This window comes from Triticum urartu, chromosome 1 (assembly GCF_003073215.2).
Source record: "Triticum urartu cultivar G1812 chromosome 1, Tu2.1, whole genome shotgun sequence".
In the NCBI taxonomy this organism is placed as follows: Eukaryota; Viridiplantae; Streptophyta; class Magnoliopsida; order Poales; family Poaceae; genus Triticum; species Triticum urartu.
Window position 1 is genome coordinate 198,485,724 of NC_053022.1, and position 23,554 is coordinate 198,509,277.

Genomic DNA, 23,554 nt, shown 5'->3' on the forward strand with positions numbered 1-23,554 from the left:
GCCCAATAAACAAAACAGAGATGTTTTGCAGACGTTCGGGGATGATCCGGATCCAACGGTGCCGACGGCCCGGGTCGGGTACGGGAAGTTTCGGACACGCACGCGAGGGGGTTTGTGCACTGAGCAAAGAGGGGTCTCCGGACCGTGCGATCGCATCGAACGGCTCCGGACACGAAGAGGGGTAGGCACGGGCCTAGGTGGACTGTGGAGAGCGGGTTGGTCAGAGAGAAGAGGGGAGAGATGGAGCCCGGGACAGTTTCCGAAGACCGAAAACGTCCGACGAAAAGACCGGCTATACTGCCACTATAGTTTAACGGTTGGGCTAACAAACGGACTCCAAATGCGATGAAACTTGACAGGCGGTCTATCTACACTATAATAAGACCGCACGCCAACTTTCAACCCATTCCGAGAACATTTTCCGGCCACTTATAAAATACTATTTCGGAGGTGCCGCGGGCGCGTGCGAGTGTGTCTGGGATCGAAACGGACAACGGACGGAATTGGGGAAACCCGAACGGATGCAAGTTTTGAAAGCAAGATGATGCAATGCACATGATGACATGACAAGATGCAACGTGCAAACAAATGACAAGGCAACAACAACGAATAACTGGAAGACACCTGGCACATCGGACTCGCGGCGTCACAACACTTCACCACTACGAGAGGATCTCGTCCCGAGATCTAGGATGGCACCGGAGATAAACGGAAGAGGAAGGGAAGAGGTAAAACTAAGTTGCTTCTTGGACAAATGAGTGAAACCAAAGAACCTTGCGAGGTTGAGCAAATTGAAAGAAAGAAAGCAACGGAGAAGAACGAAGTTGAAAGCACTCCGTTAGGAAAAAGGAATAAGGAAGAACAAATTCGGGCAGCACTCCGGTTGAAAAGTGATGCCAGACTTGATAAGATGAAAAGAACTTGAGCAGAGGACACAACACTTCGGTTAAATGGATAGGCAAAAGAAAGAAACCTAATCTTGACAAAACAAGATGATGGGTCGAAGAGAGCAACATCACAATGTCTCTGGAAGAAAAGAATAGAAGTTAGATCATTGTAATAAAAGAATGGAGTGACAAATCCCGTATACAATTCCGTATTGTAGGCATGTCGCAATAGGGGTAATCAATCCCGTATACAATTCCCTTTTGTATCGGTACGATACTTGCCCGAGATTCGATTGTCGGTATCCCAATACCTTGTTCAATCTCGTTACCGGCAAGTCTCTTTACTCGTTCCGTAACACATCATCCCGTGATCAACTCCTTGGTCACATTGTGCACATTATGATGATGTCCTACCGAGTGGGCCCAGAGATACCTCTCCGTTACACGGAGTGACAAATCCCAGTCTCGATTCGTGCCAACCCAACAGACACTTTCGGAGATACCCGTAGTGCACCTTTATAGCCACCCAGTTACGTTGTGACGTTTGGCACACCCAAAGCACTCCTACGGTATCCGGGAGTTGCACAATCTTATGGTCTAAGGGAATGATACTTGACATTAGAAAAGCTTTAGCATACGAACTACACGATCTTGTGCTAGGCTTAGGATTGGGTCTTGTCCATCACATCATTCTCCTAATGATGTGATCCCGTTATCAACGACATCCAATGTTCATGGTCATGAAACCGTAACCATCTATTGATCAACGAGCTAGTCAACTAGAGGCTTACTAGGGACATGGTGTCGTCTATGTATCCACACATGTATCTGAGTTTCCTATCAATACAATTCTAGCATGGATAATAAACGATTATAATGAACAAGGAAATATAATATAACCAATTTATTATTGCCTCTAGGGCATATTTCCAACAAGAGATGCAGCCCGGCACAGTTTCCGGAGACCGAAAACGTCCGACGAAAAGACCGGCTATACTGCCACTATAGTTTAACGGCTGGGCTATCAAACAGACTCCAAATGCGATGAAACTTGACAGGCAGTCTATCTACACTATAATAAGACCGCACGACAACTTTCAACCCATTCCGAGAACATTTTCCGGCCACTTATAAAATACTATTTCGGAGGTGCCGCGGGCGCGTGCGAGTGTGTCTGGGATCGAAACGGACAACGGACGGAACTGGGGAAACCCGAACGGATGCAAGTTTTGAAAACAAGATGATGCAATGCACATGATGACATGACAAGATGCAACAGCAAACAAATGACAAGGCAACAACAACGAATAACTGGAAGACACCTGGCGCATCGGACTCGGGGCGTCACACCCGATGATCGGCGGGCCACTGAGAACAAATGGATCTTTAAGAAGAAGACATACGTTGATGGTAATGTCACCGTCTATAAAGCTCGACTTGTCGCAAAGGGTTTTCGACAAGTTCAAGGGGTTGACTACGACGAGACTTTCTCCCCTTAGCGATGTTGAAGTCTGTTAGTATTATGTTAGCAATTGCTGCAAATTTTTGATTATGAAATATGGTAGATGGACGTCAAAACAACGTTCCTTAACAGTTTCCTTAAGAGTTGTATATGATGTAGCTAGAAGGTTTTGTCGATCGTAACAAACCTTAACAAAACTCGAAAACACATCTAAAAATGGAGCCCTCCCACCAACAAGGTCCGGGATCCACCGCGCCCCCATGACCCTATAGGCCACCAGAAATGAGGCGGACCGACGCCGGCGGGAGGCGAAGGAACCCTAATTTTTAGGGGAGGAGACGGTTGTGTGAGGCCCGCTATTTTTTGCGTCTCCCTCCTTAGAGACAAGTGTAGTGACAATTACCTCTAATCATGCGTAATTGAGAGAAAGAATAGATAAGGATCGTAACATCTAGCATATACAAAGGCATGATATTAATTGATTGTTTCATCTGCTATGTAGAATATTTGTTGGAATAGAGGAGAGGCGACAAGAGGGTGAGCTAAGTCCGAAAGCCGGCGAGCGCTTCATCCTTGTCGCCGCCTCCTCATATCTCTCCACTCCTCATCCCTCCCTTCACCCTCCACCTCTCGTCTTCCCACGCCCCGCCAGGGATGGGCAGCTCGAGCTCGGCTCCAGCGCCCGTGGCCGCATTGGCCGCACCCTTGGCTGCCCACGCCCATGGCTGACTTAGTTTTTTTTTTTTTGACCTTGAAAACTGGGAGCTCTATTAATTTAGAATACAATCTGCAGCTAGTAGAAGTGCTACATCACTTGGGACATCCTGAAACCAAACCAAACATTGGTTAGATGTTCCCTCCTTGCAAATTTAACTACAAATCTGCAATCTCATTTTGAGTACAACTAATTTTAACTTGCAAATTTAGCTTTTTTTTACATCCAGACTATGTCCGCGGACGACACAAAATTTTATAAGTCAGCGCCATAAGCCTACGTGATGTCCATTTAAGGGACAGCGTTGGAGATGCCCTAAATCATGTGGGGTTTGAAAATTATTGATTTGGAGAAGAGTGACACTACATCGCTGCTTCATGCCAAGTCTTTTTAACATTTGATACCAACTCTTTTGGTTTAGTCACACTATCATATAAAATTTATTTTATTAGTAGAGATTGAAAAAAAAAATGGCTCATTCTTACTGAAGCGGATTTGGTGCCACCACCCGAATGTACAACGAGTCAACGAGTCAACGATGGCCTTGCATGCATCATTGCTAATGGCGTGGAAGTAATCCATACGTAAGGCAATATGCACATTTTTGCTTGTGACATCTGTAGGCCGTCATATGAGCAACCAATAGCTGAGTACAAAGCTTAGAAATTCAGAAACACATAAATTAAGCTATACTTTGTCTTACAGAGTTGCAGTTTACATAACCATGAAACGGTGGAGAATACGCAACCAATACTGGTGGCAAATTAATTACCACATTTCAACCTTGGATGGAAGATACAATTCCAGAGATCTTATGCTTCCTTGGGAAGGGGATGGCAGGTACAACATATCATTTCTAGAGCATATGACAACAGGATGTCTTCCGTTTGAATGTCTGCTCTATTGGTCAACCACATATGATGGATCTAGTTAGCTGTGTCCTCAGCTGGTTAATCAATCAATGACGTAGTTCGGGTTAACAGCCAGGATTCTGTGCTCCGATGCCCTTGCTGCAGCACCTTCTGCTGCCGCTGTTCCTTCGTCTATGACTACAAGATGGCCTTCCCTCTGTATCAGCCTCTGCAGATGCACACCCATCCACAAAATTTCAGTAAACATGCAAAGGACTTGTGACTATATGCCTTTCACGTATTATGAACATAGATAAATGATAGGTTTATACCTCTATAATGGCCTTGATGCACTTTACTTCCTCCTTCACCTCTTCTGTAGAACTATATGCACCTTGGGCATTCTGCTGCTCAACATACCAAATGATTAGATCCCCTTGCTTCATGCCAGCCAGAACATCCCCTGCATCACCAAAGTGAAAGAACATCAGTTTCAATTCCTGGGCTAGCTGGGAGTGTGAAAGTTTGCAGTTGTTACAAAATTCTTAAGCATCCCACAATATATTACAAGTGGGGGCTAGGGTATAAAATCACAGGCACATAACTAATCTATTTTCCTGTAAAATTCTTGCAAAATATCTACGAAATTTCCCAGTTCCAAGCATCCCTAAAAGATTTGAGCCATGGAGACTTAAGGAAGAAGCATAATTAGCACATACATAAGCTATAAATTACCAAATAGGTGCATTACCAAATAAGGGTAACGTCTGTGTTTCACGGTATTACCAAGCATTTTAAAACACTTTGTGCTTGAACCTAGAGCCTACCACAGAGTGCCTTTTCACTTGTCCAGGAAAGGGACCATGCTACTGTAGCTAGAGTGTAAGTGAACGAGTATAGATGGCTCATGGCGTTTGGAATGGCTTCTAATCTAAAATTACAAGATACTTCCATTCTTCATGGGAAGTTGGTAATGGTGAGGTGGCCATGATTGCTGCTAGGGTAAAACAAGAGGAAGCAAGCCATACAAAATCAAGAATATAAGTATGTATCAGCATCAGTACCGTCTTTCTTGACTGATTCTTCGTGTTGCCGCAGTCTCATGACCAAAGCTTGTGTAACTCTCTGGAAATGTTCTTCAGTAATAACCAATTTCTTCTTAATCACCTCTGCTGGTTCATCTTTTAGAGTTTTGACATTGAAAACAAGCGGCAACAATTATTAGAACAAAACAAACTGAGCAAAACCAATATCCATTTTAGAAATAGTGAGAAACCCACCTGGACCATCTTGTTGAGTAGCATCTCCTTGTACTGGCTGTTCACCATCATGATCAAGAGGTGCATCTTGAAAATCAGATAGGTCAACTTCACTTGATTCCACGCTGCAAAAATTAATAAGCTTCTTTGTTACTGATATCATCATCAAAATATAAATGCTTCAAAAGGTCAAATAGTAAGCAAACTCACCTTATTATGGATGTTTTGAGTAATTTAACTGCCATGCGGACATGAGCGGGGAGAACCTAAAAGATTTTAATACCAAAAGAAGTTAGCAGCAAATTATGGAGGCAAATCAATCAATGCAAGGTAAATACAGGGAGATTGTAAGTTGATACTATCAATCACAACAAGTACATTTACTTTACAAACATAAATGGTGATGCTTCAAGAATAAAACTGCAGACAACCAATCCTAATATTGACATATGCATGCAATTTAACTTACAATTCTTTCCAAATGGCTTCTGGCAATAGCTTCTGACAGCCTGATTAGCGCCTCCAGTTGCCTAACTGTCATCCTGTAAGCAACCCTAGTACCAGGAGTACTGTCGCCTCTACGGAGGACAACATATGATTCGACCAGAACTTTCTTTGCTTCAGAACTCAACTGCAATGACATAAATAATAACAATAAGTTGATTAATAGCCAAACTCCCTTTTCTTAACTGAGTTAAGGGGCAAACCTGAGGTTTCAAAGACTTTGCAAAAGCAAAGTAGCGCTTCAATTCTGCAGTGCTAAATGCAGGGGAAAGTGCTTCTTCACGTTTTTGATGGACTCTCACAATGTGATGAGCAATGTGGTAGTCAGTGTTTTCATCAGGTTCATCAATCATGATGTATACCAGATCAAATCTTGAAAGAATGGCTGGAGGTAGTGCCACATTGTACTGGCAGGGATTGCAGCAGTATCAGATTCAACGAAGATCTCATGATTCAAACAGAAAGGGATTTGAACCTTCTGGATTCACAAGATAGATTTAATTTAAATTTCTTGACTTACCTTAAGTGGTTTTGACTTGTCATACCGTCCTCCTGTGGGATTTGCTGCTGCCAGTATTGAAGTTCGTGCATTCAAAGTTGCTTGTATTCCAGCTTTTGTTATGCTGATGGTTTGCTGCTCCATTGCTTCATGTATAGCAACCTACAATGGACAAATAAAATTGTCACTCAAGGTTTCACATCAGTGAGAAAAATAAGGCATGGGCAGTAATAGCCAAAAAAATATAGGCCTACCTGATCCTTTATATCCATCTTATCAAATTCATCAATACAACAGATGCCATTATCAGCTAACATGAGTGCACCTGCCTGCAAGAAACAAAATTGGCAGCGACAAGGAAAGACATAAGAACTAGCAAGATTGTACATAAACCAAGTGACACCTAGCCAGCAGTTTACAACAGATTCTAGCTCTGTCCAACTCAGTTCAGCATTCACAGTGAGAAACCATGTTAAAATGCAATACTGTACATATACGGTATGATCTCTATCAAGAGAGATTTTGAAGAAAAAATATTTTACCTAAGCAGACTTCTATCAAGCAAATGATGAAATATAATGGCTTCACCTTCACCAAAGCAGACTTTGTGGTAATGATAGAAATGGATTGGGTTGCTTAAAATTCAGATTACCTCAATACAAAATTCACCGGTCTCAGGTTCTTTCGCAACAGTTGCTGTCAATCCAGCAGCAGACGAGGACTTCCCTGATGTGTAAACAGATCGCGGAACAATACCAGCAGTGTATCTGAAAATTGGATTACACGTTTTAAATTTCATTGACTGGCGAAGCATCAAGTCACAGGACAAATTTGAATTGCAGGAAACAAATTCCACAGCTGCTACAATTCTGAGCATCAGCATTTTAACCAACAGAAATCATGACACCTTATATGGTATTTTGACAAGCAAATATGTGTGGACCGTTAGTAATTTCTAATCTAGACGATTACATTTCTATAAAGTTGGCCATATTCATGATCTTTTAAAAGATACTCCCTTCGTCCCACAATGTAACATGTTTTTGCAAGCTATTTTAGCTTGCAAAAACATCTTATATTTTGGGACAGAGGGAGTAATATACAACAAACAGACATAGATTGGCCAAATTCAACAAAAGTCATTCATAAATTCATTAGTTCTTAAAATGAATCCATAATTCACCAATGGTTCTTCTATTGAATGCATGGAAGCATTCTCTGGATGATACTATGGGTCATAATATCATCACTACACTGAGCCATCCTTATCTCATGGTCATGATATCATTTATGCAAGCACTGGCAATTTATCTTGAGAAGCAGCAGTAACAAGTTTATATAGCCAGAGATCATTGCATTGAATAGCATCACAGGACAAGAAAGAACCATGGGCATAAGAATACATAAGAAAAAAACTTACTTTAAAAACTGAGACTTTGCGCAACTTGGATCTCCAACAATACAGACATTTATGTCTCCTCTAAGGTTTATGCCTTCATGTGTTATCTTGTGAACGCCACCCAAGAGCATAAGGAGAAGTGCCCTCTTTATTTCTTGATGACCAAAGACAGTAGGACATATGCTATCAACTATCTTATTAAAAAAATCAGGAGTGTTTCTCATCCTAACAACCTCATCCTCCTCCTCTTCCTGTTAAAGAGACAGTCAAGAGAAATAGTTTATGTTATAAACCCACAAAAAACAGAAAGGAATGCTCATGGCTGCTCAACCAATATGTAATCTAATACTCCCTCCATCCCACAATATAAGATCATTTGTCAAGCTGGCTTGAAAAACAATGTTATATTGTGGGACAGAGGGAGTATATAATAGATTCACATGCAAAACTCCATGTTCATAATGTAATAGGTTCACATAACACTTCAGAAAATAAAAATAGTAAGATGAGCTTACTTTGTATGCATGCTCAAATGAAAAATAATAAGACAGGCATTGATCAAACCAACATGACAGAACAATATTGCTATGCAAAGATAAGTACTTGCAATGGTTTTCTTGGAATGGGCAAGTGATTAGTCATATTTTTGAAACAGTGCCTCTCCTCTAATTTACTTTATGGAAACACTAGTAGTTCTTGTGGCATAAGAAGAACTTACAGTGAACTTCTGTCTCTCGCTGCCATCACCATCTATGTCACGGTCCCTGATGTCCACGTCCCTCCTGCCATCCGCCACCTAGCAATGTTAAAGAGAGATGAGAAACTTGCATGAGAAATTACCATTTACCAAATTAGATTTCAGTCAGGAGAAAAACTGAGGAAAGCCTATTGCTGAAAATGGTGCGCACCTGCACTGAGTTGGCCACAAAAGCAAGGCGATATGAGAGATCTCGTACTCCAAGGGACTTCAAGCCCTTTACACCTTCTTGGACACCTGACCCATTCTTCCGCTGAGGACCTTCCCGGCGACACTCTGCTCTCTCACCAGGTGAAGTTAATGCCATAACATCTGGAACAGCAACAACCGTTCCGGTAAATATGACCCTGAAATTGGCAAGACAGAACATTTTAATAACATGAACTCAACCAAACCACAACAAAGTAACAGTAAATGGAGTTCCTCCACTCACGTATCCCCAGCTCTAGCTTTCTCAACAATCTCATGCCGCAGAATGACATCCAGGGAACGAGGTAGTGACCCAGCGGGTATCTCTTTTGATGTTTCCTGCATCCTGACCCGCTGCCAATCCGTAAATTTGCTATCCTGACGGAGAAGGGCCCATCTTGATCGGTTTTGGCATGTTGCATTAACGCATATTATTGGCTGAAGTACATGAGTCCATCATTAGATACATTGCTTGAGAAATAATAACTAACAGAAGATAAGGTTGAGAGTAGCGACCTCAGTATACTTGAACTGCTGGTCTACATTTTTAACAACGTTTCCACAATCAAGGCACTTGAAGGTGCCTTGCAATAACTCAGGTCGGACCTCACTCGTCCTTGTTACAACCCCCGTTACAGCTGTGAGCTTACCAATCTCTGCTGTCCCCAGCTCTCTCAACCTAATATAGTAGAAAATTCAGTCAAAAAAAATGGCAGCCACCAAGATATTAGATTACACCTATGATCTAACAGAGCAAAGTGTATAGAATTTAGACTGCAGTGTCAACTGGATCTAAAATCAAATTCTACAGACACTGCTCCTTGAATTCATTTAATGTCTGTAGTAGTATTAGTATGCAGCAGTTAAAGACAGAAATTTGAACAGTTATAAAGGTTTTGCCACATTTGTACGATTAATTGGTTCATTAACCACACAAAACATACTTCAGAAGCAAGTGCAGACCTTTTCAGCATCGGAATGTTGTAGAAGGCAATATTAATATCCTTGTTGGGGCTGTCATCGGAGATTATTGGCGCACGGTTCTCGCCAGCTCTGTGCTCCATCACAAACCTCTTGCACGCATTGCGAAGGTACGGCTCAAACCTGATGCAATCAAAAACGCCATGAGCAACCATTTCCTTCTTGTAACAAACGAAGAAACAAATCAATGGGTACTAGTAACTCGCAAGAAAAGAAAAACGAAACATCCCCATCTCACCTAAGGTACTCCTCGGAGATGGCCTTCTGGAGGACGTCGTTGAAGCGCATGACGTGCGCGAAATCGACGTACATGGTGGTGGACTCACGCGACCGCATCGCCTCCATCTCTACATCGTAGAACGGCTCCGCCGCATCCGGCTCCTTGAACCTAGGGACCCGAGAAGCCGAAGGTATGAAACACAGAGGACCATGAGGAAACCCTAGAAATGGAGGGGGGGGGGGGGGGGGGGGGGGGGGGGGGGGGGGGGGGGCGCCGGCGGGCGCTGGTCTCACCGCTTAAGGAACTCGAGGAAGATGTTCTCCACCCGCGCCGCCTTCTCGTCCACGAAGAAGCCGCCGAACGCCTCCATGGCCGGCGAACCTTCTGGATCTAGACGAGTGTTTGGTGATTTGGGGGGAGGGGGGGGGCGGTTCTGGCGTCTGAGTGCGCGGTGAGAGAGGCAAGGGTTTCGGGTTGGGGATGAAAAGGGGGAGGGGGGTACTGTTGGCGGGAAAGTGGCGGCGGCTTGGCGCCAATTCTTCCCGCCAAAAACTGGCTGGCGTCTGGAGGAAGGGTTGGGGTTTCTATGGACCTGGTCCGTGCACCGTTTGCTCCCTGACATGTGGGCCACACCACTTGAGGAGAACATGGGCGAGCGGATACTCCGTGCCCCGGGTGCACCGTGCAGGGGAGTCGGTGTGGCGACCAGGTACCTCGTTCTTGGGCCCGTGTTGGGTTTGTGGTGAATGGGCCGCACGTTGGACTCTCCACGCGATGCGGAAGCAACTAATCAAGGGCCCAGGAACGAGGGATATACAGAAACTATCAACGCCAGCAGGGATGGCACCCACCAGGTTTGGGTACGGGTGAAGTTACCCCATATCCTTACCCATCCCCTTTGAGCTTACCCATCACCCGTATCTATACCTGTCAACGGGTACAATTTTTTTCCATACCCATCACCCTGCAGGGTCAATGGATACCCACGGATAAAAATACCCACGTGTGCACATATCAACTTGTGCAAGAAATAAGCATAAACGACAACATATCAACATAATTTATAGACATCAATGCATCGTAACAACATCACATACTTATAAACAACAACACATCATAAACGACATCACATTCTTATAAAACAGCACTTACTCGTAACAGCAACATATCATAAACAAAAATACATTCCCGTAAAGAACATCACTTATTCATAGGCAGCAACACATAGTCATTTATTTTAAGTCACAAAATCACGACAAAGTATGCAGGTAATTTGATCGTACATAAGGCCACAAAATGAGCATCTCAATAAAGTTTCGACATTGTAACTAGTTCAATTAAAATAAACTCAACCAATCCGATAATAGCATAACGAAGACCTTGGCGCAATAAGTCTTCAATCTTGAGCATAACTCACGGAGTCCATCTCTCTACATCTCAAAGGGCCAAGTCTTGGTTGGAAACATGAATATAGTCATTTTTCAGAATTTTTCTTGTAGCATATGCACTCAAATACTCAATTGGCAAAGGAAATGTGTTGGTGAATACTAACCTGCATCCCCTCTTGAATGTCTTGAAGGCATGTCCAAAAGCTAGCATCTCCTTTATGAACATCTAGAACAAACAATTTGTAGAGATGATGAAACAATGATTAGCAATAGTTAAATAACGAGTAAGTTTAAACAAATTACATTATTTGCTCACATTTGCATTTGTTTCTAAGCCAATTTTGGGAGCACATCAAGACTTCCACCATATTAGGAGTTAGGCGGCTCCTATGCTCACTAAGTATTCTGCCACTTGTGCTAAATGCCGACTCTAAAGCAACTGTTGTCACGGGAATGGCAAATATATCTCTGGCAACCTTCCTTAATGTTGGATATCTTGTTCCAGCTACTTTCCACCAATCCAACACACTAAATACTTCTGTGTACGGCACTAGGCCATCTGTCAAGTACATATCTATTTCACCTTGTAGCTGAGCTGCTGCAGGACTTTGCTTGGCAACAATGTCATTGAAAATATTCATGATGGCTGGAGCTTTCATTGATGGAAAGCAATTCTTCACATGGTTTATATTCATCTACTTCCACTTCATACTCCTCTATCAGTGAATGTAGTCTAGCTACTAATGCATCAACCAACTCCACACACTCATAAGAAGATGGCTCAATGCCATGAAGCATCGCAAAGCAAGCAGTCAACATATGCCTCTTGTACCGAGGATCAAGAAGTGTAGCCATCCCCATTAGATCTTGAATGTCCGTCCAATACTTATCAAATTTAGTAGTCATTTCCATAGAGAGTTTTTTGATAATTGGGTTGCTAGAAGTGGCCCACTGTCTCATTTTCATTTTAATCTTACAGATTCTAGGGAAGTAAACATTAGCAGTCACATAATTAGTTCCGGAGAACAACTTTGTTATCTCATAGAATAAGCCAAGTCTCTCCACCATCTCTGCAGCAAACTCCCATTCTTTATCACTAGGTAAATGCTCATATTGTTTGTCAACTTGTTTTGCACATTCAAAAACAACTCTGTATGGTAAAGCTACTTCCAGCATCATGAAAGTGGAGTTCCACCTAGTTTTGCAATCAAGAATCAACTTTCTTGTTATTTTTTTTTTTAAACTTAGCCATCTCCTCAAACTTCTCTATCCTTTTTCCTGTTGCTATCCAATATGCCACACTTTCCCTAATGTTTTCTATAGCTGACTTCATAACATCCAATCCATCCTTAACTATAAGATGTAAGATGTGTGCACTACAACGCATATGCAACAGAGAACCTTCCAAAGGGAGCTTCTCCTTCCCTATCTTCCCCACAATCATCTCAACTAGATAGGAAGTGCGGCCTGCCGCACCCACCTGGTTTCATTTTAGCTAACCCGGCAGAAAAATTAAAGACAGTATGACGATGCAAAGGAAAACATATACTTCGCAAAATCTGAACTTGGTTGAATCATATTCAGCCAGGTAAATCAGAATATATGTTACACATGATACAAAGGTACAAAGTGGATACAACAATTTATATATGCATATGAAGCCATGACATGTACGCACAGCGACTCGACATCATCGATACAACAGTTCATACACCCAAATACATGCTGGAATATGTTCTCTGTACACCAGTAAAAGGATAGCACATATAACTTGGTCCACTAATTTTGATTTGTTCTCATTCACTATGCCAGGCGAAAGAGAGTACTCAGCGTACATAAAGTTCCTGTCGCTTTTGACCTAATCAGATACCTGCAAAGAAACACACCTCAGGGCGCAGCTGGTAGCAGGAGGCATCCATTTCCCATGGTCGTACACACTTTCACCAATTTTCCACCCAGGATCCTGTCTTCCTCCTAGGGATACTTCTTCCCGTCTTTGACAAATCTGCACCACAATCAAAGATCTTGTGTTTTATGGCAGCTCACGTTACGACAACTATTAAACATTCAATACAACTTAGTCTTATATGCTAACCACAATATTTGCTTGTCCTTGGACAGTACAACAGAATAAAATAGGAGGTACAAATCCAGAACAATGTATGTTGGGTGACAGGGCATAATAATAACAAATCCATTGAGAACAAAGGACCAACTCAAGCTAGCATCTGTTGATATGCCCCTACAGCCGAGCCATCATTTCTTTGCACGGTCATGACCAAAATGATAAGGTCATGCATAGCCAATCCTCAAATGCATGTAAGAGGAATGTATAGCATATGGGTTAACTAACTAACGAATATGAGGATCACACGAAACGCACCAAAAGTATGATTACTTTAAGAGATACCCAGTCTAGAGCCTAGGCTTCATGTTCGGAGGGCAAAGCTTCTTTTCCCGTCAGTGTCCCATCTTGTCCATTTTAAGAGAAAAGCAATGAAATAAGCAGACACGACAAAGATAGACATTGTTATAAACTTATGGGGCAAGCGAAAGTACATACCTTGAAATACAATCGATCTCATCTGCTAAGGTAGAAGAATATCCACCCAGCGTTGTACTCTTCTAGAAGAACAAAGCATAAAAGGCACATTAAATCAGCATTCAAATAATGGTCTTTTCTCAAATGAGATATGCAAAAGACCTCAACATTATTAACCCATGGCGGACTCCACATGGCCCCGTTTTAACTAACCCCGGCAATAGACAATATATCTGTATTACTCAATATATCTCATAATGGAAATGTCGAGAGGCGGCAGAGAGATGAAATAATATAACACTTTTTCATAGCTTGCATAATTCCAAGAGCACGTATAGCCTTCTCAAAGAAGAAAACAAAATGGGTAAGAAAACATCCAGCCATTAAGTAGATACAGATGTATAGTAAAAGGAAAAACATTCAGCATCTCAATAGAGGAAACAATAGCACAGGTGCATCAGAAAAGCCACAGTTCAAATAAATATATATGTATAAAAGCAAAATCATGCAAGACGACCCAAGAACTGTTAGCAAACCTACAACTGCAAGAAAATTCAGAAGGGTATGTTAATAATAAAGGGCATAGTTTAGGATCTAAATAGCGACATTAGTGTTGTACCCGACGATAGCTAGTTGTGTGCAAATGAAACAATATCGACAGACGCGGCATTTAACAAAAAAATGTAGGTAGAGCAATACAAAATAAACATTAATAAAAAATTGACAGGCACAAGCATAATTAGAAAATATCTACCAAGAGCATAACGAATGCATGCCTGTTATTGTTTCATTCACAGGTCCATCCATGACTATTTCAAGTTCTCTATGAGCAACACAAACTCACCAGGAAATGATCATCATCAGGCATCTATGGGCAAACATCACCCTTTTTGCTTTGTGCTCAACTACATTCTGAAATAGAAATATAGAAGTTTCAGCAGCAAGCAGCCAAGTAAAGTGACACATCAGCAAGGCTGCTATTTATATCCCATCATAGCAAATCAATCTAAGATACAGTTCCAACTTCCAAATGCAATAGTGAGCCATGGGGAGCAGGATTTAACAACCATGACACCGCATAGGTTATATGAGCGCACACCTTAAACTTGATTCTGAGCTCTGGTTAACCAAAAAGCAAAAGAATTAAAATCAGACATGAGAAGTTGAGAACAGAAAACCCATGTGTCTCAGACCGTGCTGGACCTCTCTGCACATGATGCACGAAATTAAATTGTTAAATTGCATAGCAGAAAAAATTTCAGAACCAAATGACACAGGCTAGGAAGGCAAATTAAAGAGGCTGCACATGATTAATAAGAGGAAGGGTTGATTCTATTTTTTCCATGGTGGAGACAGAAAGAGATCCTTTATTCCAACTGTTCATCCAAGTCTTGGAACGTTTGAGCAAACATGTATCACATCCTATCCTCTTATGAGCATGTCCTGAGACATCTTGTGGGGTACTAAAAGGATCGCATATATGAAGTACCAGAGAGCTCTGTTCCTTGATAATCTCTCATTATTATCCCATTAAAACTTTGTGGGCATTAATTAGTCATATATATTAGTAGTGACAAAATAGGTATGCACCTTTATGTCCTCTGCTCCTCTACCTATAGAGTTCACGGTCACCAAACAAAAAACAATGAAATAAAGAAGAATAAAGTACACCAGCAGACATTTGATCAATATGTTCAGCTAGCCTTCTACCTCAATCATCACATCAAATCTCTTTATTTGGGTCAAGAGGAGAAAAACTATCAAACAGGGATAATAAAAATGGATTCACCATGAAAGAGTAAAGAAAAGAGTTGGTACCTCCAGTTCATTATTGATCAAGATGAGGGCGGGGATGCATTGGTGAGGGAGATGGAACTGCTCCTGCTCTACCTAGTCCAAGGCCTGGCCTCTCGTGTGTGCTTGTGGGGGAAGAGGCAGACATCGAGCGCGTTGCAGAATCAGAGGCGACTCGCCTCGGCTCGAGCTCCTCCTGCCAAGCGGTTCTCCTCACCTCGAGTTGTCCTCTTCACGGAAGTGCACAAACGCGACGAAGACAGTCCTTCTCCTCCCGTCGATGGCGATGTCTCCAGGCTTTGCATATGCGCCAGCGGCAACCGCCGCTCCTCCCAGTGGTGGACATGAAATGGTGGATAAGGGGGAGGCGAGGGGGAGGGGGATCCTGCCGGTGGGTGCTAACGGAGGTGACCATAGTTGACCGGGGGCGGCGACCACTCCCATGAGGGCCGTCTCAAGATCCTATCACTTGGCAACAAATAAAGAATTTAGTAAACAACACAACACTCGCAGAGTATCAAAATAATGCTAAATTTGTAGAGTAAGGTTATTATTACTTGAAATGAATACCTGATATTCAAGAATAATTCTAGTAAAATCAACATTGATAAATCATTTAACTCTCCACTTGACATTCATATAGTTTCCACATCCATTATTTGCATCACCAGTCATACGTATGGATACTACTTCAGTGATTAAAAGCCCTTGATCTACCATTTATCCATATGAGATCATCCCAACATACGTCAATCCAAGCCTTGCAGCAGATACCTAGAAACCTGGAAGACAAAATATCATACATTACCAACGCAAATATGATTGGTGATGCAGACAAAACCGGTAAATGAACACACATTTTTTATTTCTCATCAACATTACCAACTTTTAGTCTTGGACCCAAGAAAGAACATGATCCTCTGTTTCTCTCTTTCTTTCAGAACCAAAATATTGACCCTAATCCACTGCACATAATACATATTTGCTTAAGGGGACACCCGACTTTCACATTATAGTCTGCACAACAATCCTATCACTCAAATATTTGCTACAGGGCTACGACACAACTATGAAACAAATAAATAATTCTAATAGGCATGCCATTGATGATTCTACTCCCAAATCAAACCAGATAAATAAGAGACAAAGGGGCAGCAAGGCTTGACTATAGATTTTCCAAACTCATTGTCCCGGGCTCCGTTGACTAATTTTCTTGCTACAAATCCATGTCTGATGGGGGTATATCCTTGATGTAAAAGCATGAACATGTAATGCCAAATAGTAGAAGCTGGAAAATATAAATACCTGCACAGAGCTACAGCCAAAGCAGTAGCAACGACCCAACCTAGAGGAGCAGCAACTACATATAGTGTTTGTTCCAAGCAGAAGAGCGCCACTGGCCATCAATCAGCAACAAAGAACCTAGCTAAAATTAACAAACCCTAACCACATCCCTGATTGCATTGCCTAGGCTTCGTCGTCAAATATTTGAAGGACATCCGGTGGCCCACCATTCTGTAACAATAATCTCCAATTCATTAATGCTGAAACCAAATCATCCTGCAGGGAAAACAACTGTTCATGCTTTGTTTGCTTCAGACTACTCACAGCTCTCTCAAACAGCTCCGCCCTTTCCTTAGCTTCCCAAATTCGCTCTCATTGGCGCAATAAGTGCTTGTCGAGGGTTTCCTTCAATGAATCAACCTCCTCAGATAGCTGCTCCACTTTCCTGCCAGGATGTAACATAAAAGAACATTAAACACTTAGAAGATTGGCCTACATAACTCATATTGAGCTCCATTTCAAGTCGAAATTTTGAATGCAACAGGACAATTTTTTCACAAAAGGAAAATGCATACCCTACAACAATTCTCGAGAGTTGCTATAGCAGCCACAAATATCTATACACAATTTCATTTTTACAAAACAGATGAAACTTAGCATCCTCAGCCAACAGGATGAACCAAGCATGAGCGTCTATCTATCTCAGGATGACGCATGTGGTGTCCTATCTTGAGTGTATTCTATCAGTAGGCTTGCAAAGATAAGATGACTTGCATGAGAACATCAATGCCAAAATCGTCTGCAGCTCACAAAAATGACAGGTCATAGCAAAAGTAAAGTGTCCTGGTGCAAAGCTATATACATTCATGCATTTTTTTTCTTATAATTATAGGCAGATTATTAACAAAAGTTCATAGAAAGGTGTAGCGGGCAATAGGTAACTTCCGGTGCAGAGTATATGTCCAGGAAAGAAGAGAAAAGGAGGTGCAGCACCACAATACATAATACTAAAGAGCACTACAATATCACAATAATTTGAAGGAGCAATTGTATGCCTAATCATGATCTAAACAGATGTGACTTTGGTACATGTATTTCTTTGATCATTTTTCATCTGAATAATCACGATCTTAAAATTATGACGGTCCAATTTGATTATAATCAAATAAATCAACCAGCTACGCAAGCATGATAGTTATTAACATAGAGACACATCACGCCAGTTCTAAATTTCATGACAGGTGCTTACTGTATTTTCAAAGATTGACTGCATCTTATTAGAATCAAGAAATACATGTATACACGAGCAGCTAGTGCTCCCAGGGAACTTAATTAAGCTTATGCAGCGCCATGAATATCTAAATATACATTATACTGAATATATACGATGGATTTACTTTGGTTTTTCAGCTGTCGTGGTCAAAAGTTCTAAACCTGACTTATATTCTACAAAAATATTTACCTGGCATGATCCATTGTGTTGTTGCAAATATAAATATATATTTTTAATCAATCATTTGTACATCTCTAACCTCTACGATCTAGCCATGATTACTATGTAATTACAAAGTTCTTAACTTTCTCTTCATTTATAATTAGAACATGACACACTACTTTATAATGCTCTAGTTATCTATGTATAGAAAGCTTATATGCGTGTAGTAAATTTATAATTGTCCACCTCAATCAGTGTTATACAGAAGCATATATGATCCAAGCAGGATAAAGCATCAACAAAAAGAGATGGAATTACCTACGTGATTATGCATAGCAATCAAGGTGCATATTTGTATGTAACTAAAAAATGGGCAATCTTGAATAGACTTGAGGGATTAGAAACCAAACTCAACTCATTCTTGCAAGGAAGTAATTAACAAATTTACTGGGCAGATCCACTTGTGGCATCACTCTTGCTAGCTAATAACCATGATAGATAGTACAGGACGATCCTTCCCAATTGCTGCAACAAACCAAGAGGAAAATAGCTCAATTAGCCAATTCGCTCACCAAAAAGAAGAACAAGAAATAAAAATCCAAGAACTTGAATTTACATTGCAATGGGTGAATGGATAAAAAAACACAAACGTGTAGCCGCACAATACGCCTCTAAAGTACAGAAGGCGGCTCAATGGTGACCTTAATGAACCATTACAAATGCAGGCCCCATAAAAACAGAACCATCTTCTGATAATTAAATGCGTGCCTTGGCGTGCCCGTCAGGCCAGTGGATTGTTGGGACGATAAAAATGCACGTATGAAGAAACAAAAAATACTAAAGATGACAAAACAGGGAAAGACAAAACAGGGAAAGAAACAAAAAATACTGAGGATACCTTAATGAACCATTACAAATGCAGGCCCCATAACAAACCACAAGTTTTAGTTAAATTATGTGCTTGATGAAGTGCATAGAAAGAAATTATACAATCGTTCTTGTATCAAGTGGGGAGAAAAGCGCCACGATGTACAAACACCAACCTAGGGAAAAAGAGGAGTAAGGAGGAGGAGAAGAGTGGTCGACCTGAAGATCCGTTCACGAAGCCGCGACATGGAGATGATGTCCAGGCACAGATCGAGCAAGCGATCGACCGGAAGAACGTGAAACAAGAGGCAACAAACAAATCTGCAGCAAATCAAAGGTAAAATCAAATATATGCGGTAGACGGCGGCCTAGAAAGGGAGCAGAATGGATGCATACCTATATATCGGCGAAAACAGCATCAGATCCGACGTAGCAGCTAAACTAACGACAGACCTGCAAACAAACCAGATCCAAATCAAGGAAGAACAGACAAACGTACAGGAAGAAAGAACAGGCGACAAGGCAAATCAGCTTAACCTACTGAGAGAATGAAACTATATAAATCCTAGAGGAGCCTATCTCCTAAAGTTTCATGTAAAGGCAGCGTGCAAAAATATCAAGGCATGTATGACGTGTTTATCCATAAGTCATAACAACCTCATGCGCACTTCTTTAAACCATCGAAATTTAATTCAAAACCAACACTCAATTCCATATTGTGCTAATACTAATCATGAACTTATGCATTTCACTTCAGTAGAAGAGCTTTATTATACCGCAGCAACTGTAAATGCCGGAAATAATAGGATATCTAAATGTAAAAATGTGGTTACACCAAAAGTAACTCACAATCCTGCACATTTAACATGGCAAAGAAGAAGAACCTCATTGCCTGCACCAACAGTCTTGATACTAACAGTTTGGATTTCGTTATGTTTTGCCCATAGGATTTTTTCACTGTTGTCCATGCTAGCAACTGGAACTTCACGGCCAATTTTTATCATAATTTTCCCTAAATCATATCCAATCACAATCCTATAAAAATTAAAATATCATATATCACTACCTTAACTTGAAAGGAAAGAACAATAAATAAAAGCATGAACTATGCATTTTTAGTGAAGATTTTTTTGGGAGAAACAGTTTAGCAGATACACAATGTTGTCACAATATAGGAAATTGTGTCGCAGAAAAAGAAAATGGATTGTTAGTGCGTGTGGAGCTTCAGTAGCAGATGAGAAGACATATTCGTGTATTGGCCCTTCACATTGACCATATTACCATAGAACTGAAATAGAGGAAGAGCAAAATATTCATTACCTTCTTGACCCCTTCATGTATCCTAAAGCCCAAACTCGCTCAAGACCATAATGAAGAGTGTTCTCAAGCCTGTAAGTGCATCAAGCAAAGTGTTATTCACTTGTTCTACAAGAAAAGAAATAATTAAATGCTTGGGAGAAATGGAAGAATTAAGAATAGACCACATTCTTGCTCATGATTCATGAACAAGGCACTATCTACACTGCCAATTTAAAGAAATAAACTGGCATGAGTTGGGAAATAACGAATGTGTATAGTCCAGTGCAGAAGATATTACTATTATTGCAAACAAAAAACATGTAGAAGAAAAAAACTTCGGCCAGTAACTGTATTTGCGTGTAACTAAATAGATTTTAGTAAAACAAAGCTGGTTTTCGGAGAGTGCACTGTTAGTATCATCTCCAAGCAATATCATAGTATGAGAGAGAGAGAGTACCTGTAGGTTGTAGAGTGCCACAAGCGAACTGTGCCATCCTCTGAGCCAGTAATTATAATAGGTAGTTCTAGATGGAAACAGACAGCAGACACATTGTGTGCATGTCCTTCAAGTGTTTGAACACATCTCTTGGTTTGGTAATCTCAAACCTGATCCAACAAATTGAGTAATAAGTCAGATCAATCCCAATATACCCTCACAATAGCACAATTCATTGCAGATGACACACCTTTGCAGTCTGATCATCAGATCCAGTAATAAAAAATGGTCGATCACCACCGGTGAAGTAATCAACACGGTTCACGCCTTTTGAGTGGCCATCTAATGTGAAGTTAGGATCAGGAGAACCAATACTCCATATCTGAAGTTCACGTTCAATATTAGGATATTAGGCAGGGTACAGACCAAGATACAAAACATGACTCAGTTTAACCAGCATCTTTTTGAGGAACAATTACCAATGCATACGTACAAAATATTTTCTTTTCCTAAACCAGTCCATATTCATCTCCTTGTGAAACCAATTGATCATGTTCTTTATAGCATTCAACATGACGTGTAGGTACTATCATGATACGATACTTTGATTGCAGAAGGAAAATCAAAAATCCCTTTTCACCTTAGAATAAAGAACCCTCAGAATGATAAAAAGGTCATAACTAAAAAAATATGTCTAATTTAATATATATTCAAGCATGGTCATTGGTTCCATAGTTGTGTTGTATGCATACTCATCCCATCACGCAGTTTATCTTGAGGGAATAAAGTGCAGAAAGGATGATCTTTCCCCCAAAAAAAAGGTTAAAGCCAAAAACCTTGCATAAGTAGCAAAATCAAGAGCTACAAAAGAATCACTATCTCCTGTAGCCATACTCATCAATACTTTTTAGCAAAGAAATTTATTCTCTATAGGAATATCTAGTCCGTGTGAGCAAAGAATCTAGCCAGACTCATCAATACTCTATTAGCAAAGTAATCTATTTTCTATAGGAATATGTAATCCATGTGAGCAAGGACTCACGTGTTGGTAAATGCAGAAATAGTATACTGCTCTCCAGAGGCGTTTGGTAGCGGCCTAGATCATAAACAATTCATATAAACCATCTCTGAACTGCAATGGGTCACCTGAAAAGCACCAAAAATAACAAACAATTGGATTTTAGAAAACTTCTAACAAGTTCAAAAAATTAGAGAACCACAATGAAAATGTTATCGATCAGTTTTATTGTGCAATGATCTCTGAACCCAACTAAGGAAAAAATGAAAGGAACATGAGAGGGGCGTAGCGTACCCTGGTTGAGTGTTCGTGTTTCAAAAGGAGAGATGCCTTGTTGAATATAGTTTGATTTGCAAAAACCTAACTGAAAAATGTACAACTCTGTGTCTAGCAATGTATTACAACCAACATGAGCAGTCAATTACATAGTTTCTTAGAAGGCAGGAATGAGTACCCTGTTCTTCTAGTATATAGTTTAAAAAACTGTATGACCAAAGCAATGAAAACCTCAACTTCTGTATTCCTGCTACATTGCTTTCTATTCTCAGCAGCTTAACAACACTAATAGTGGAGCTGGAACGTAAGAAAAATTGAGATGACATTAAGCACTCTGTATTCGTGGCTCAACAACAGAAATCCCAAATCGACCAAACCCCGCACAAATCGCGGTCACGTTTCCAGCCAAATCAGCGTCGGATCATTTCGCTCGTACTGACAGTCGCTTAGCTAAAGCTGCACCGCACAAAACCAATCACCACGAGCTGAAACGATGGCACCCGCAGGTCACAGCGAACCATGACTCGCGGTCGAGTGAGGAGGAGCAGGTTAGGGGGAGGGGGGCTGCTCACCGGAACGTAGTAGTCAGCAAGGTGGGGCACGTCGTCAAGGATGTGTCCGAAGTCGCCCTCGGAGATCTTGACATGTGGGGCGTCGGTGAGACCGACGTGGGAGGCGTTGATGAGGGCGCGGAGGTTGGGGTAGGTGTTGCGGGAGATCCGCACGCACATGGCGGAGAAGGGCAGCGCCGCCTTGGCCTGCTGCTGCTGCTCCCCGCCGCCGCCGTCGTGCTCCTCGTCCTCCCTCCGCTGCTGCTCGTCGTCATTGCTGGGGGGCTCTGTTGCAATCCCATGGGGAGGAGGTCGGAGACGCAGAGGAGGGCGGCGGCTCGGGTCGGAGAGAGGGAGAGGAGAGCAGCGACAGCGTGGCGAGAGCGGCGGCGCTGTAGGGCGCGATGGGTAGCGGCGGCTAGGGTTTCAAGGGAGGGGGCGGGGAGGAGAGGAGAGCGAGCGAGCGGGAGGGGGAGGGGAACGATCCGGTGCTCGCTGTCCACGGACTCACCTCAGCGCTATTGGGCAGTTCTCCCACCAGGTGAAATGACGAAAATGCCCTCGTGGGGGCGCTGGAATTACGCGCGGTGGCACGACCGGGGCGCACTGAATTTTATCTAACGGCTCACAACGATCCGGTAAATATCCGACGGCCCACGACGACCGAGCCCGAGATCCAACGGCCAGAACACAATCAAGAAAACGATCGGACGGCCGAGAAGCTCAAATCGCTGAGGAGCGTCCGGCATCCCTCCGGTTCATATCTCTTGATTGCCTTGTCATTGGTGGTGCAGTTATCCACAGTCACTGTCATCAGTTTTTCATCAATATTCCATTGAAGCAGGGAATCATAGAGCACTTCACATATCACTTCAGCTGTATGAGGAGCTGGAACATATACAAACCTGCAGTATTCAGCAACATATAGTCATAAACAGCAG

General features: G+C 41.7%; 1 protein-coding gene and 1 long non-coding RNA gene across 17 annotated transcripts; both read right to left on the bottom strand.

Annotated features, from left to right (window-relative positions):
• Positions 1–3,723: 3,723 nt before the first annotated feature.
• Positions 3,724–10,178, bottom strand: LOC125553896 (DNA replication licensing factor MCM6). Its single transcript, XM_048717549.1, has 18 exons — positions 10,017–10,178; positions 9,742–9,891; positions 9,486–9,626; positions 9,039–9,201; positions 8,767–8,960; positions 8,485–8,680; positions 8,295–8,372; positions 7,598–7,827; positions 6,830–6,944; positions 6,432–6,506; positions 6,199–6,339; positions 5,882–6,085; positions 5,644–5,805; positions 5,385–5,440; positions 5,196–5,299; positions 4,980–5,096; positions 4,248–4,378; positions 3,724–4,144 (listed from the first exon to the last, which is right to left on the bottom strand). Exons 1-18 carry the CDS (start codon positions 10,091–10,093, stop codon positions 4,019–4,021), a joined length of 2,460 nt encoding a protein of 819 aa, XP_048573506.1. The 5' UTR covers positions 10,094–10,178; the 3' UTR covers positions 3,724–4,018.
• A 2,522-nt stretch (positions 10,179–12,700) lies between these two features.
• Positions 12,701–23,295, bottom strand: LOC125553906. Of its 16 annotated transcripts, none has more exons than XR_007304271.1 (15): positions 23,125–23,295; positions 21,811–21,914; positions 21,019–21,150; positions 20,790–20,938; positions 20,354–20,422; positions 19,430–19,486; positions 19,253–19,354; positions 18,582–18,691; positions 17,056–17,176; positions 16,753–16,962; positions 16,018–16,229; positions 15,472–15,915; positions 13,675–14,565; positions 13,495–13,583; positions 12,701–13,116 (listed from the first exon to the last, which is right to left on the bottom strand). It is a non-coding gene; the product is annotated as an uncharacterized LOC125553906 (long non-coding RNA). The 16 variants fall into 16 exon arrangements; XR_007304268.1 differs by having other exon boundaries at positions 22,635–23,295; XR_007304260.1 differs by having other exon boundaries at positions 22,081–23,295.
• Positions 23,296–23,554: the final 259 nt, after the last annotated feature.

Coding starts and splice junctions, on each gene's coding strand:
- LOC125553896 (XM_048717549.1), bottom strand. CDS start 10,093: ATGGAGGCGTTCGGCGGCTTCTTCGTGGACGAGAAGGCGGCGCGGGTG. Junction 9,627..9,741: donor ATCTCCGAGGAGTACCTTAG/GTGAGATGGGGA, acceptor TGATTGCATCAG/GTTTGAGCCGTACCTTCGCA. Junction 5,806..5,881: donor CAAAGTCTTTGAAACCTCAG/GTTTGCCCCTTA, acceptor ATGTCATTGCAG/TTGAGTTCTGAAGCAAAGAA.